The 13,983-nt window shown below is 47.2% G+C and overlaps 1 protein-coding gene across 6 annotated transcripts in view; it reads right to left on the bottom strand.

Moving 5' to 3' along the window:
• Positions 1-848: 848 nt before the first annotated feature.
• Positions 849-13,983, bottom strand: part of PTPN3 (protein tyrosine phosphatase non-receptor type 3) — a 120,388-nt gene continuing 107,253 nt past the window's right edge. For all 6 annotated transcript variants that reach the window (XM_064379059.1, XM_012439062.2, XM_012439065.2 and 3 more), the window contains 7 exons: positions 12,752-12,842; positions 12,421-12,482; positions 10,423-10,569; positions 4,535-4,663; positions 3,489-3,634; positions 2,882-3,017; positions 849-2,252 (listed from right to left, as the gene is read on the bottom strand). In XM_064379059.1, coding sequence (XP_064235129.1) covers positions 2,175-2,252; positions 2,882-3,017; positions 3,489-3,634; positions 4,535-4,663; positions 10,423-10,569; positions 12,421-12,482; positions 12,752-12,842 — 789 coding nt within the window. In that variant the 3' untranslated portion in view covers positions 849-2,174. The remainder of the gene's footprint in view (positions 2,253-2,881; positions 3,018-3,488; positions 3,635-4,534; positions 4,664-10,422; positions 10,570-12,420; positions 12,483-12,751; positions 12,843-13,983) is intronic.

Here is a 13,983-nt window from a genome sequence, read left to right as displayed (position 1 = left end):
CCAGGAATTAGAGACCAGCCCAAGCAACACATCAAGATCCTATCTCTACAAAAAAATAAAAATAAAAAATGAGCCAGGTGAGGTGACACGCACCTGCAGGCCCAGCTACTCAGGAGGCTGAGGTGCGAGGATTGCTTGAGACCAGGAATTTGAGGCTGCAGTGAACTATGATCATGTCACTGTACTCCAGCTTGGGTGACAGCGAGACCCTGTCTCTAGAAAGAGAAACAAAAATCCAGTGGATTCTACTTTTGACTGTTGTGTTTTTGGGCTAATCACTGATAACTGAACTTTTCTAAGTAACTCATCCACAGCAGTGGCTGTTAATATTCCAGCTGATGAAATCACATGAATAGAATGATCGTATTCAATCCTCATGTTCAATCTGAAGTCCTACGTATTTTTATTTTACAGATAATGAAAGAGAGGTAGAGCTTCTAAGTGAGCAGGCCCCCAAGTAGTTAGTGCTGAGTGGGAACAGGAACTGAATCTCCTGCCCTTCAGCTGCAAACTTTCTGGTGGTTTCTTGTTTTGCAGTATGGGGTTATGGTACTGTGTGACATCTCCCTCCCACCTCTGCCACTTAGCAGTAAAATATCCATGTAAAAAAGACGGAAAGCATGCAAGTAAATACGCTAGCTCTGGAAATACAAGAAACTTTAGGGTCCTCCCACCCCCTTATATAGGTCTTTATCCATCTTGCCACCAGCAAACTTCAACTGGCACCGAATTTGCTGAATATCAAAATGGCTTCATTTCTGTGCATAACAGGGAAACATCTTTTCCATAAATACCATTAAGAACCTGGCTTAACTCTCTGAGTACATAAAAACCACTGTTTAAAAATACCACATTAAATGTTTATGCCATTTATTTTCCTTAAATAATAATTTGCTACAATCCTGTCACAAATTTTAAAAAATTTAACACAGTATTCACAAAGGCAGAATTCTTTAGGACGATCAAAGTGATGGTCTTAGAATAAATTAACATCAGATTGTATTTATATTCAGATAGTCTGATCCTCTCCTTTGAAATGCAATGGAGACCATTGTAACTGGGGGTGAATGCACACATTTGTTCTTCTATACAGAGACTCATTCTTTTTATGTATACTCAACAGTAATTTGAATCGTTAGAAATCCTGAGAAACACTCACCCCTGGGCACACACACATCCACACCCTCACGGCCAACCCTCCAGAAGCTCCGTTTCCCATGGTTCAATTACTAGAAGCTCTTTCCTCGAAGGCCAAACATTCGGAATATTTAGATGATGACATTGTCCCATCTCCCCTTGGAAAAATCATAAAGTTTCAAGTGTAGGAACTTGAAGTAGCAGCAATACATGTAGGAGATTCAGTAGTCAGTGATTCCAGTCCTGGGTGCTGAGTGTGCAGTAGGAGGCAAGCAGAGACAAGAGACACACCTGCTTCTACAACTAAGCCACGAGATGACCAGAACACACTGAGGGCCCCAGTTCTCAGAGCCTCAGCTGAAAACTCACCTGAATGCACATTACAAATCCAGGTCAGGCACCAAGAGGAAACCTGAAGGGGGATACGATTCTCAGAAACATGAGTATCAGAAGTTGCTGGGAGATGGGACAAAGGGAGAGAGGGCAGAGAGGTGCTGTTCAGCCTTCAGCCTGACCCCCAGCACCCTGCCATTTAGTACATTCGTCAGGGTTTCCTTAGCATCAGTGCAGGTGAACCTGAGTTGTTCCAGCTCCACCTAGAAGCACAGAAAGCTCAGCCCTTACGGTGTGACACACAGAAACAAAACATCCAAATGACCTGAGATAACTACACCATCTTGTTGCTGGGAGGTCAACAGCTCTGTGGGTGTCCCATCTCAGTTGCTCCAGGTTGCCAACAGGGGTGTATGTGGTGATGTTAGGGAAGAAGGCATTAGGACAGGCCCCAAACTGAGATCCCTTTTGTATCTTTCCATAGAAATATAGGCCTAAGTGATGCCATCAATGCATGCTTATCTACACCAGTTCCTATGTACACAATGTCTTTTCTACAGAAATTTAAAGTGCCTGGGTTCAGAGGTGCCCATTCCTTTCCCACAGCTACCGGTTCCTCTTGCTGCATCCAGAGAGGAAGTCTGTCCTCCTCTCTCAAGGAGGATGGCCTTGGGAAAAGAGGAATGGACGTTTTCACAGTTGTCTTAACTAGGATCCAGCATCTGGACTAAGCCTTCTTCATACACACGAAGAATTGCTTCACACACAAACTTGTATTGGCTCTGGAAAAGAAAACAAGGCTGTCACGTCCCGTAGCTTCAGGAAATGCTGCCTCCCACCCTGTACTGGTGGGTCTTTTGCAGCATTTGTAAATACTTCCCGAGCGCCAACTCCCCCATTTGTGGGGAGCCTTAATCATGTTCTTTCCACACCACTTCACTGCCCCGCTTGGAGTTCCAGGGGAAATCCCCAAGATTTCCTCTTGAGGACAAGAGGATGTGGCACATGACCCTACTTTGAGCTCTGTTCCACCCGTGGAGGACCATGCAGGTACTCAGGGACCACATGGGTGGGACAGAACTCAAAGTAGGGTCATATGAAACGCGCACAGAGCCAAAAGAAGTACCCAGGTCTAGGTGGGAGGGTGATGGAGAAACGATGGTTCAATGATACAGAATCCAACCAGGGCTCCTCCCTGACAGATGGGCTGGTAGGACATAAACCACAGAGGCAGCAGAGCTCAGAGGTGAGATGGGTGTGGGTTGTAACCACTGATAAGCTCTGAGAACCTGGCAAGTGGTTCAGTCCCCTTGAGCTGCAGTCTCTTGACTGACAAAGCCCTTCTCTCAGGCCTGCCTGGTGTAAGTGCTCGGAAAGTGACAGCCATCGTTATTACTGGATTTCTACTCACTGACGTCTGCACCATCATGGCGCGCTGGTCTCGCATTTTTCGGACAATATCCAGGGGGTAAACGGGCAGGTTCCTCTCAGTTAGGCACATGGCTGTTTCCATAGTGACCAACACACCGGTTCGACCTATTCCAGCACTGGAGAGGGGAGAGGAGACAGACTTGGGGTTTGTCTGAGTAGCCTTTCTGCACGGCTCAGCGTTGACTCTCCTGGCCTTGGAGAATACAAAACGCACACTCAGGGTGTGCTCTCAAACAGGCTGAGACAGCCTAACCTCACACGGCCGAGGCTGGGGCTGACAGCCAGTGTGTGTTAGGTGCCAAATCCCCTCCCTTTCTCACTCACATCTATGACGAAGGTCGGCTGACAGCAGACAGGAGAAAGGGTGTGCGGGGGACTTTCTTCGTCAGCTCTGTGCTGCATTCACTAGTTTGGGATTTCATAAAATTCCAAATCACTTTTGAAATAGTGAAGAACTACAGTCAACAGAGGTCTGTAAGAGCACACTACTTTGTGGGATACAGGGTGGGTTTGGTGCCTGCCAATTCTCTCCAGGCCTTTCCCAACAGGCAAAAGTATCCTAAACCTAACAAAACAACAGGCCATACCTGCAGTGAACCAAGACGGGCTCATTGTCCACTCTCAGGGACCTCACATAGTTTACAAATTCCAGAAAGTCGGAGGAGTCATCAGGCACCCCGTGGTCAGGCCACGCGACGTACTGGAGATGTGTCACTGTGTGCTCTTCGCCGGTCTGTGGGAGACGCAGGGGCCTTGGTAAGCCCACCCAGCCCCAACCCAGACACCAGGGGGGCCCTGTCTCCTGATGCTTTCTCCCCGGTGCGCAGCCCTGCTGTGGCCCCTGCCAGTTCCTTCCCTGCTTCCCCAAAGATCTCCGTCCCCTCTCAGGCTCAGCCGTAGCCTGTCCTGCAGGGCTGCCTTCCTTGATCACTCTGCCCAGTGATTTCCTCCATTTCTCCTATGGTACTTGCTATCAGGGGCCACACATGCTAACAATCTTTAACTGTGGCAAAATATACATAACACGAGGTACTGTAACCACATTTAAATGTCCAGTTCAGTGGCATTAAGAATAGTCGCAATTTTGTACAGCCATCACCACTATCTATTTCCAGAACTTTAAAAATCCCACAAATATAAACCCTGCACCCATTATGCCATATGGCGTAATGTCCACATACCTCCTTTCTCCTCCTTCCCCAGGCCCTTGGCAACTGCTGTTCTACTTTCTGTCTCTATGAATTGGACGACTCTAGGCACTCACAGAAGTAGAATCCTACAGTATTCATCTGTCTGGCTTATTTCACTCAGTATAATATGTTCAAGGTTCCCCTGTTGTAGCAGGGGTCAGAATCTCTTCCTTTTTAAAAGCTGAATCATATTCCATTATATGGACAGACTGCGTGCTGTTTATCCGTTCCTCCACTGATGGACACTGGGACACTGGGCTGCTTGTGCCTCTTGTGACTAGGGCCACTACGAACTCTGGGTCCCGCCTCTTTGACAGGCAGTCTTGTGTGCTGACATGCTTGCCAGGTGGAAACAGCACACCCAGAAGCAGGACCACCTGGGATGACAGTGGCTGCTGATTCAGCACCTGCCCCTCCACTGTGCCCCTCCCGCTACGGCTCACCTGGGTGTTTGTGACTAGCATTTCTCGGGACACATAGGCAATGGTGCAGTCCTCTGACTGACACTGGATGTGAAAGCTGCCATGGTCCATGACGTCGGGGGGATCCGGCCAGTACTGGTGACATTTGGTCTGTAAGGAACCACCAAGAGTGAATAAGCCCCCTCTGCGGGGTGTCCGTGCAAGCAGTTAACCCTGGACAGGCGATAGGTTAGGCAAACTCTCATGCACACCCAAGAGAGCCGATGGAAGAAAACAAACTCCACCAAGTCCGATCAGCTGTCTGTGTTCTTAGGGTGGGGTGGGGGCAGCCTGCCAGGGGCCCGGCCACAGGTCTCTGCTCAACCCCAGGCTGCAGCCTGGAGGAAGAGGATGAAAGACTCAGCGTCTTCATCACCAGGGGCCATTTGCAGGAAGAGCAGCAGGACCTTGGCCTGTGAGCAACCTCTCTACCCTCCCCCAGTCCCTGAGGCCCCTCCTCCTGTACTTCTCCTCCACCATCCTCCCCACCCTTTTGAGGCGGCGGCTCCAGGCACAGCAGCTAAGGGCACACATCTGGTGTCACGCACAACTCCACCGGGATCCTTTTCTCCTCCATTTGTCAGCCAGATGATTATGAACCAGTTGCTTAACCTCTCTGATTTTCATGTTTTCCACCAAAAAGATGGAGATGGCTCCTGCCTCAGGGCTGGTAAGGCGGCCGGAGGTGGTGTGCAGTACTTAGCCACTGTGGTTGGGGGGGCAGGCCAGGGGTGGCCATTACTTCTGCTGCTGTCATGGGTTACACACCAGCTTGAGTAAGAGTGATCAGAGGTTCCACAAAAACTCAGATTAAGGGACTCCCAAACCGAGACGAATCCTTTCTCACTGGAGCAGCGTCTCTGAAGCCCTTGAAAGTTTTCTTACCTGAAGTCCTAAGGAGGTGATATCCCCACACAGCAGACAAGGAATCCAGGGCTACTTGGGATTAAGTGACTTGCCCAAGGCCATGGGGCTGCAGTGATGCAGTCTAGCACTCTTCCTACAGCCCCCCAGTGTCTCTCAGTATGTCTCTGCTGTCCCCACAGACAGGCTGATCCCACCACCCTCCCCAATTTCTATCCCCCACTTCCAAAACCTGTAGCTTGTCCTGTAAGCCACCTGAGCACCTGCCTCTGGCTTCTAAGCAGACTTCAGGGCTAGGCTGTCCATCCCATCATAGAGCCTTCTGTCAGTTAAATCCTAACTCATTAAACACGCATTTTCCCCCAAGCCTATACGTGGTTATACCAACTTAAGTAAAAATTACATTTGTTCATGGTGGGAAAAGTGGCATAACTACAATATATATGTAATTTGTTAGAAAACAGCTTCTCTATTTTACTTTCAAATGTCACAGGGAATACTTGAAATTAAAGTATGCTGCTGGAAAGCTGGAGTTAAGAATTTACTTGGAAACCTTAAATATGGGTAATTTTGGTTAGTAGCCATGTTGTGACTTTGCTTAGAAACGAGGGGGTTAAGGGCTGTAGGGCCCAAGGCAGAGTGGACAGACACAGGCCCTCTCTTGTCCCCTCATCTGCACAGGAAGGATAAATCCCTGCCCTGTAGGCTCCCAGTGGTCCCACCCACAGGATAAATGCAGGGAAGATATTCTCTGACGTGATCAACCCATGTAAGGCAGAACTACAAATATCTGTACTTCCAGAGAGGCTCCCCTTATTCCGCAGTGACTCTCACTAGTACTAGACTCTCTCTCTACCTCTGACCAAATACAGATTGTAGTTCAATTTGGATCTGAAAGCACCAGGGCGGGGGGAGTGGAAAGAGCAAGAAGTCTGTGGAGATTTTGAGTTTCAACCCTGGTTAATAAATTCTACTAAACATATTTGGTTAGTGATCTTGGGGAAATTACTTAACTTCTTTGGGCCTCAGTCTCCACATTAATGCTGCTGCAGTGAGGGGTGATGCTGCTGAAGCGCCGTATCTTTAGAACGGCAGATGCTCAGCACTGAATGGTGCCTTTCATGAATGTGGTTTTACCTTGGCTTCAAAACAACCCTATGGGGTAGGTACTATGGTTGTCTCTGTTTTGCATATGAGTAAACTGAGGCTCAGAGAATGAATCCGTGTGTGTCAGATCACATGGAGAGGAACCGGGGCAGAGCTGAATTTCACAACAGGCCTGTGCACTCTTAGCCAGGCTGATATACTCTGGAATGACAAGAAAACGCATCTTCCTTGGGCTGTGGTTCCTAGATCCATTTGCTGAACCAACGAGAGGGGCTGACGAAGCCTGACTCAGAGATTGGTTCCCTGTGGAAGAGCCTCGTTGCCTAAGTGGACATTTTACCAGGCAGCGTCCTTAAACACTAAATTTAAACAGTGATGTATGCAAAGCTAAGCCTATATAGCGATGGAAGAAACACTTCCGGAGAAGTCACCAATGGACCATGGAGGTCACTGAAGCTGGGAGGCTGGCAACATGCTGCTGGGTGCAAGACCCCAGGCAGATGCTGCCAGAAGAGCTCAGAACGCTCTGTCCTCAGGGATTTGCAGGCCTGAGTGGGGCTTGTTTCTCATTTTCCAGTCCCCGGGTGTGGTTCTGAGAACAGGCTTCAGGAAGGGAAAGCTGACCAGGGAGATGGCTTCTGAAAGGATGTGTCTTTCTGGACCAGAGGGAACAAGCCACAGGCTGGGTGGAAGAAAAGCCATATACCCGCTGAGTCCCACTCTACTCAGTGCATGATATGGGCGAACACAGGTGAGACACACTGACGATTTCATCTCTCAAAGAAAGGGACAAACCTGCTCACCTGGAGTGACTGATTCCCAATCCAGAGGAACTGGTGGGTGGTGATGAGGACCAGATAGGAACTTTGGGATAAAGGGCTCGGGTCATCTGGTTATCCAAGGGTTTGTAACGAGAGGGAGGAAATATACATGCTGGATTTCAGAAGAACAGGTTCCTAACAATGGGTAACATGCCAATGATGGAGAAAGAGCGCTATCTCAGGAAGATGGACCAGTTAGGGTTTAGTGGGAGTCAGGGGCCAACTTTAGAAGGCTTCATGGTGAAAAGCTTGCTTTCTTGCTCACTTAGTCAATCAACATCCCTGGGGATGCAGAGATGAATTAGGCAGGATGAGGCACTGTCCTCAAGGTGCTCTCGAATCTGGTGTGGGGAATGTGGTGAAAAGGAAAGATAGACAGAGGGAAGGCTCACACAGGAGAGGGAGGCAACATCCCGGAGAGAAAGGACAGGGATCTCAGCATTGAAGGACGAGGGTCTCCATCAGGTTGGCAAGGCAAGGATGGATCATTCAGGCAGAGGGAATGGGACACATGGTCAAGAGGTAAAGAGGCACATGGTATACCAGGGAATGACAGTATGATACACCTGCACAGAAGGTACAAGTCAGTCTCAAGGTGAGACTGCTTGATGCATGTGAGGAGCCACCAGAGGGTTTGAGCAGAAAAATGGCTGGACCAGGCAACTCTCTGGAAAGTCTCACTGAAAGCTGTGCCAATGGATGGACCAGACGTGGAGAGGGGGAGCCTCTAGGCCAGGAAGCCACTAAGGAGGCTGTTGCTGCTCCTGGAAGAGAAATGCAAAAGCTCTGAGAGAAGGCAGGGGTCTTGGGGACAGAGAGGGAGACCAGTGGTGGCAGGCTATGGTGAGTGGACGTGGGAAATGAAGAGAAGGGAGGGGCCAAGACCAACTCCAGGTTCCTGGCTTGGGTGACTGGGCAGATGTGTGCCACCGGCCAGAGTGGTGAGCTCATGTGTGGCCACCTGGGTGCAGGTGTGTAGCTGACAGCTTCAGCTTCGGGCACCTTGTATGTGAGGACACTCGGGTAGATGTGTCCTATCGACAAACAAGCAGGTGGGTGTGGGTTCAGGAGGTGGAAGGAATCGGTGCCTAGATCCATTTGCTGAACCAACCAGAGGGGCTGACGAAGTCTGACTCAGAGATCGGTTCCCTGTGGAAGAGCCTCGTTGCCTAACTGCACATTTTACCACGCAGTGTCCTTAACAGATAACAAGAGCAAGGGGGTTTGTAGAGCTTTGTGCTTCCTCAAACCTAATCCTGTCACCTCACATGATCCTCATGGCAACCCAGGGGCCCCTAATGTTGCCCAGAGCAGCAAACCTACCTCCTTGCCCTGAGAGATGAGGAGGGCAGGATCCTGACTCACTATGCCACGTGGAGCACCCACTATGGGATGGGCAGCCGGTCTAGGGTAGCTCATTCTTAATTCTCAAAACAACCCCAAGAGACAGGCATTACTACCTGCTTTCTAGTGATGAGGGAACTGAGGCTTAGAGCCCTGTGCAAGGCTAAACAGTGAAAAGCGCTGGTGTAGAACTCAAACGCCTTCTCTGATCCCAAAGCCCCTCCCTCCGTCAGCCAGCGGGGCCAGGAAGAGCACCTGTATTATTCACATACAGATGTAAAAAACAGTATTTCTCTTCAAAAGAAACATCTCTGATGGAAAGTGAGGAAGAATAACTTTTTCAATTGTAAAGTCATGTTTCTAAGAAGAAACCCATGAGCCTCAAGGGAGAGCACAAAGAAAAACGTTTTGGGTAGGAATTTAAAAAGGGAGAAACCAAGTATCTCACGGGGGAGTGTCCCACTGATCGCTGGGGATATGAGGCTTCAAAGGAGGCTTGAGGCTCTCTCTGCACCTGCAGACCTGACAGCAGCGCAGCTTGGGGGTGGGGACTCCAGCCAGCCGCATACCTGCTGGGAGCCCCAATCTACTAAATGCATGATATGGGAGAAAACAAATGGGAGACGCTGAAAGTTTCATCTGTCAGAGAAAGGGGCAAAGTTGCTGCCTGGAGTGATGGACTCCTAATCTGGAAGAACTGGTGGGTGGTGACGTGGACAGGTTAGGGCCTTCAGGATAAAGGGCTGAGGTTATCCTGTCATCCAAGAGTTTGCAACAGGAGAGAGAGGAAGCATGCACCCTGGATTTCAGAAGAACAGGTTTCTACAAATGGATAAACAGAGGAGGTTACGTTCCAGAGTCAGGGATAGTGAAGGGAATGCTAGACTTCAGAGGAGACAGGAATCGCTAATGCAGGAAACTGACGAAGCAGCTGGAATGGCTTCAGTGAGAAGGAAAGCCCTGGGAAACAAAGAAACCCTCAGAGTCACAAGGGAGACCCCAGATAAGCTCAGGTGCAGAGTGGACATCAACAAAAGCGGGGGGCTGTCAGCAGCACAGAGCCGGCAGGGCAGCAGCCACACGAGCGGCCAGAGGAAGCTGAGGCCTCCTGGATCGCAGGAAGGGCATTTTCTCCTGAGCTGGAACAAGCTGAACGAGGGAAAGAAGGGGGCTGCTATCCAGGGCAGAACGTCTGTCAACAACCAAACCTAAGACAACAGACCTTTCCTGGGCGGGGGCGAGCTCCCTTTTCTCTGAGGAGAAGAATGACCTTCCTGCTGAAAAGGCAGAGCCAACATTACAGGGAAAAGAGAAGCCCAGACAGATAAGACAGGGACAGCACCGAGCTGCCTGAACGGATTTCTACGGAAAATGGCAGTGATGTAACTTCTACTTTTTACAAAGGCCACTGTGAACCTGGCACACACGTTGCTCTTTCAGGACCAGCACTTGTCCTGGGTGGGCAAGGCCATGTCACTGCCGGGGTTCTGGGGCACATGAAGAAAGGCTAGGGGAAGTGCCTTCTGGCCTGTTATAATGGATCCAAGCTGGGACTGGGCGGGAGGAGGGCTGAGCTTCCCATCACTGGGGTGTGTATTGGTTGCTCTGTAGAGATTTAGGGTCACATAAGGGCTGGACCAGGAGACTCTGACGCCCCTCCCCAGCACTGACATTGGCGCTCCACAGAGCATGTGTGACACTGCACACATGTGAACTGGAAATCAAGCTACTTACCCGCCCTCGCTCTGTGAGAGTCGTCAACATAACGATGAGTGACAGCTTCTGATCCCAGACGACCTGCCAAAACTGTGCACAGGTATGCGGCAGAGGCCCCTGAGCGGCAATGTACCTGTTCACAAGTTTAGCAGCAGGAATTTCCATCTGGCAAGAAATTGGTCAAGTATTAGACTCTGTTGCTGCCACAAGGTGGACAGGGAACTGGGTTTTAAACTCTTCTACTTGCTAACTGGCATTGCACCATAAAAAGATCTCTTTATCAATTCACAGCAAATAAGAAAAATCAAACAAGTTACTTCTAAAACTCCTTGAAAAAAGATCTGACAACACCAGCATTAGATCTTTAAGATAAAAGTGTGTGATACTCAGTAGGCGAAAATCAGAACTCTATCTGTGCGATGGCAGAAGAGTTTAAATGACTTTCACTGCTCTATCCTGAATAGAATCAATACTAGCTATCTACATTTTTAGCAGTATATACCATTCCTACCCCCAAGTCTTTCCCTCTGCAGAGTTTTCTATGAAAATCAATTTACATTTTTTTAAAGTACAGACCCATACAGGTTTACGCCACCAATTCTGGGTGCACTTTGCTTTCTGCGTGGCTTCCAAATGCTTGCTTGTATCATAAAGTTGATTAATCTTTTTTTTTTTTTTTTGAGACGGAGTTTCGCTCTTGTTACCCAGGCTGGAGTGCAATGGCGTGATCTCGGCTCACCGCAACCTCCACCTCCTGGGTTCAGGCAATTCTCCTGCCTCAGCCTCCTGAGTAGCTGGGATTACAGGCACGCGCCACCATGCCCAGCTAATTTTTTGTATTTTTAGTAGAGATGGGGTTTCACCATGTTGACCAGGATGGTCTCGATCTCTTGACCTCGTGATCCACGATTAATCTTGATATTAAATGTTGAAATGTTTTGAAATGAGTATTTCAGGTAGAAACAGTCCTGCTCCATATTTCCTTTTTCCCCTCTGGACTGAGTCCTTTTGATGAAAGAACACTCAGAACCTGCTGAGCTTTGGGCTGGCCCTGGGATTCACTCACTCTCAGGTAGGCAAGGTAAAGGAAGTCTTGTAATTTGTAGTTTGGCTGGTGCTAGGGTAAATGGCTTCCTCAGTCCTGGGATTGCATGAAAAGACTGGTCTTTGTGATGTTGCTGCCCCTAACGTTTCTGATGCTCTGCTTTTAAGATACCGGGAATGTCGAAGTGAGGGTCAATGAATCCATGGATGCTTTGGAACAGGTGGAATCACGGATGAGACCAATTTTTATTAGGGCATTTCTCGACAATTTGTTCTAAATTGAGAACTTAATCTGAGAAATCATCTGTCTGTTTAGGAGTTGGCAGACCACCTATCGCCTGAAGGCCAAATGTGCCTGCCACCTTGCAAGCTAAGAGTGGCTTTTAATCTTTTTAAGTGGTTACATTTCAAATGCAAAGACCACACATCACTATCTGGTTGCCTACAGAAAGTCTGACCCCAGGTTCAGATAGAAGGAATGGAAGTTTAGAGAGGCACTTGTGGAGAGAAAACAAGTGCTTTTCCCATAACACGTGAAACATTCCACTTTTTCTTTTTGGGTTATATGTACAGAGAAGGTTTTGTTTTTCTCTTTTTTTTTTTTTTTAAGGCAGGATGACACTAATTACATGGAGAGAAACAGTTACAAACACGCCACTGGCAGAAACAAACATCAGAATGGAAGCAGCTCAGTACAGAGGCATGCGGACGACTAAATCAGAAACACAGAACAAGTCTTGTCCCCTCTTCCGTGAGCTTTGTGACCTTTCAAATTATTTTAACTCTCCGAACCTTAGTTTCCTCCTCTGTAAAATGAGACTATTCTGCCTTCCCTCCCATGGCTGCTGTGGTGCTGAAATGCGGTGGTGAACAGGAAGGCACTTTGTCAACTGCAAAGCCCCACACAGGCCCTCATCATCATCGTTACAGCGGTGAATGTGCTCTTTAGCATCATCCAGATTCCTAACTTACATTCACGTAACTTGCATTGATATAATCTTCATTTCCCTGCAATAATACCCGGGTGGTGTCATCTGCAGGGAAGAGAAAAAATTACCGATTATCCCGAGCATTATTTTTATCATACCAAGTAAACCAGAGTTCAGTTCCCAGCCCCATCTGCAGCTCTGCCTCATTAGCATAAACACTATTCCCCAACTGTTCAGTCTGAAATGGCTGCAGTAAAGACGGTGGTGTTTACAGACACACTGAAAATCGTTCCAGAATACCAGACAATCTGTTTTAAAAAGGGAAACATTATCTCAGTGGAGCGGGGAAGGAGGCATTCATGCCGGATACTCACAAGGCAGCACATCTTTATATCGGTTTTTGTCCAAATTTTGAGGCAGCTTTGCAAACGTGATGGCCAAACCTGGCTTTTTTCTATAGAGTTGCTATGTGAGAAATAGCGAAAAAAGAAAGCATTGCAAAAATCAGATGAAAAAAGTGTGAAAACATACTTTATCATTCACAGCACCAAAATCTTAACATTTTAAAGTGATTATGTGTTACATACTAAAAGATAATCTTCCCAATGAGAAATTCTACAGTTCCATGAGAAACTAAACGCTTTCATAGTTTTTTTTTTTTTTTTTAATTTGAAAAAATGCCACAGGAAGGGACTGGTTCTCAGGTAATGGAGCATGGTAAGTGAAACCTTGTCTTTATGACAACTATTTGACAAGAGCTAAAAGCAAGAGGTGGGGGGAAGAATTCGGACTCAAAATTAAATGGAAATCATCTAAATTAGTCTTGAACCATTTTCCTCCAATTCAATGCAGTGAACCACACCCTTTAAAGAACAAAAGCACTTCATTCATCATTGCAGAAGTCTGTTTCTACAGGAAAAACGTTTATCCCAATATACAGTAAACTTCATTTACAAAGGTACTTTCCTACACATGTAATCACTACTGAAAATCTCAAATAACAAAATCTTTGCAAACGTAAAGTCACATATTAGACACGTCTGTATGGTACCTGACATGATTTTCACAACAGCCCTGTAAGAGGTATTAACTGTATTTTTACTTTGCAAGTTCAATGCTTTGCTCAAGATCACAAACAAGAACTCGGATCTGACTCCAAAGCTTATGTTTTCTTTTCTATATGACTGTTTCTCCTTTTAATCCCTTTCTACCAGTGATTTTTATTAACTATATGGGAGTTTAAAAACAGTTTTTTCGGTGTTGGAAGTGATTTTTTTGTGTGTGTGGAAGATTTGGGAAATTCAGCTAATATAAAGAAAAATATTATCAGTAATTTCATAACCTTGAGATGAGCTTTTCATATATTTTCTCCAGCTTATTTTTTTCTGTGCCTACATGCACACAAATGAACAGAAGCATATATACACAAACATAATACATTTATATACTGTGTTTTTAAAAGCAAAAAATGAGACTCAACAACATATTGCCACATTTTTTTTTTCTTCCTGAGACAAGGTCTCTGTTACCCAGGCTGGAATGCAGTGGTATGATCTCGGCTCACTGCAACCTTCGCCTCCCAGGTTTAAGCGATTCTTGTGCCTCA

The sequence above is a fragment of the Aotus nancymaae genome, unplaced genomic scaffold, assembly GCF_030222135.1.
Source record: "Aotus nancymaae isolate 86718 unplaced genomic scaffold, 86718_ANA_hifiasm-v0.15.2.pri h1tg000003l, whole genome shotgun sequence".
Lineage (NCBI taxonomy): Eukaryota > Metazoa > Chordata > Mammalia > Primates > Aotidae > Aotus > Aotus nancymaae.
Note: the sequence above shows the minus strand (reverse complement) of the source record. Positions and strands in the feature narration are given on the sequence as shown.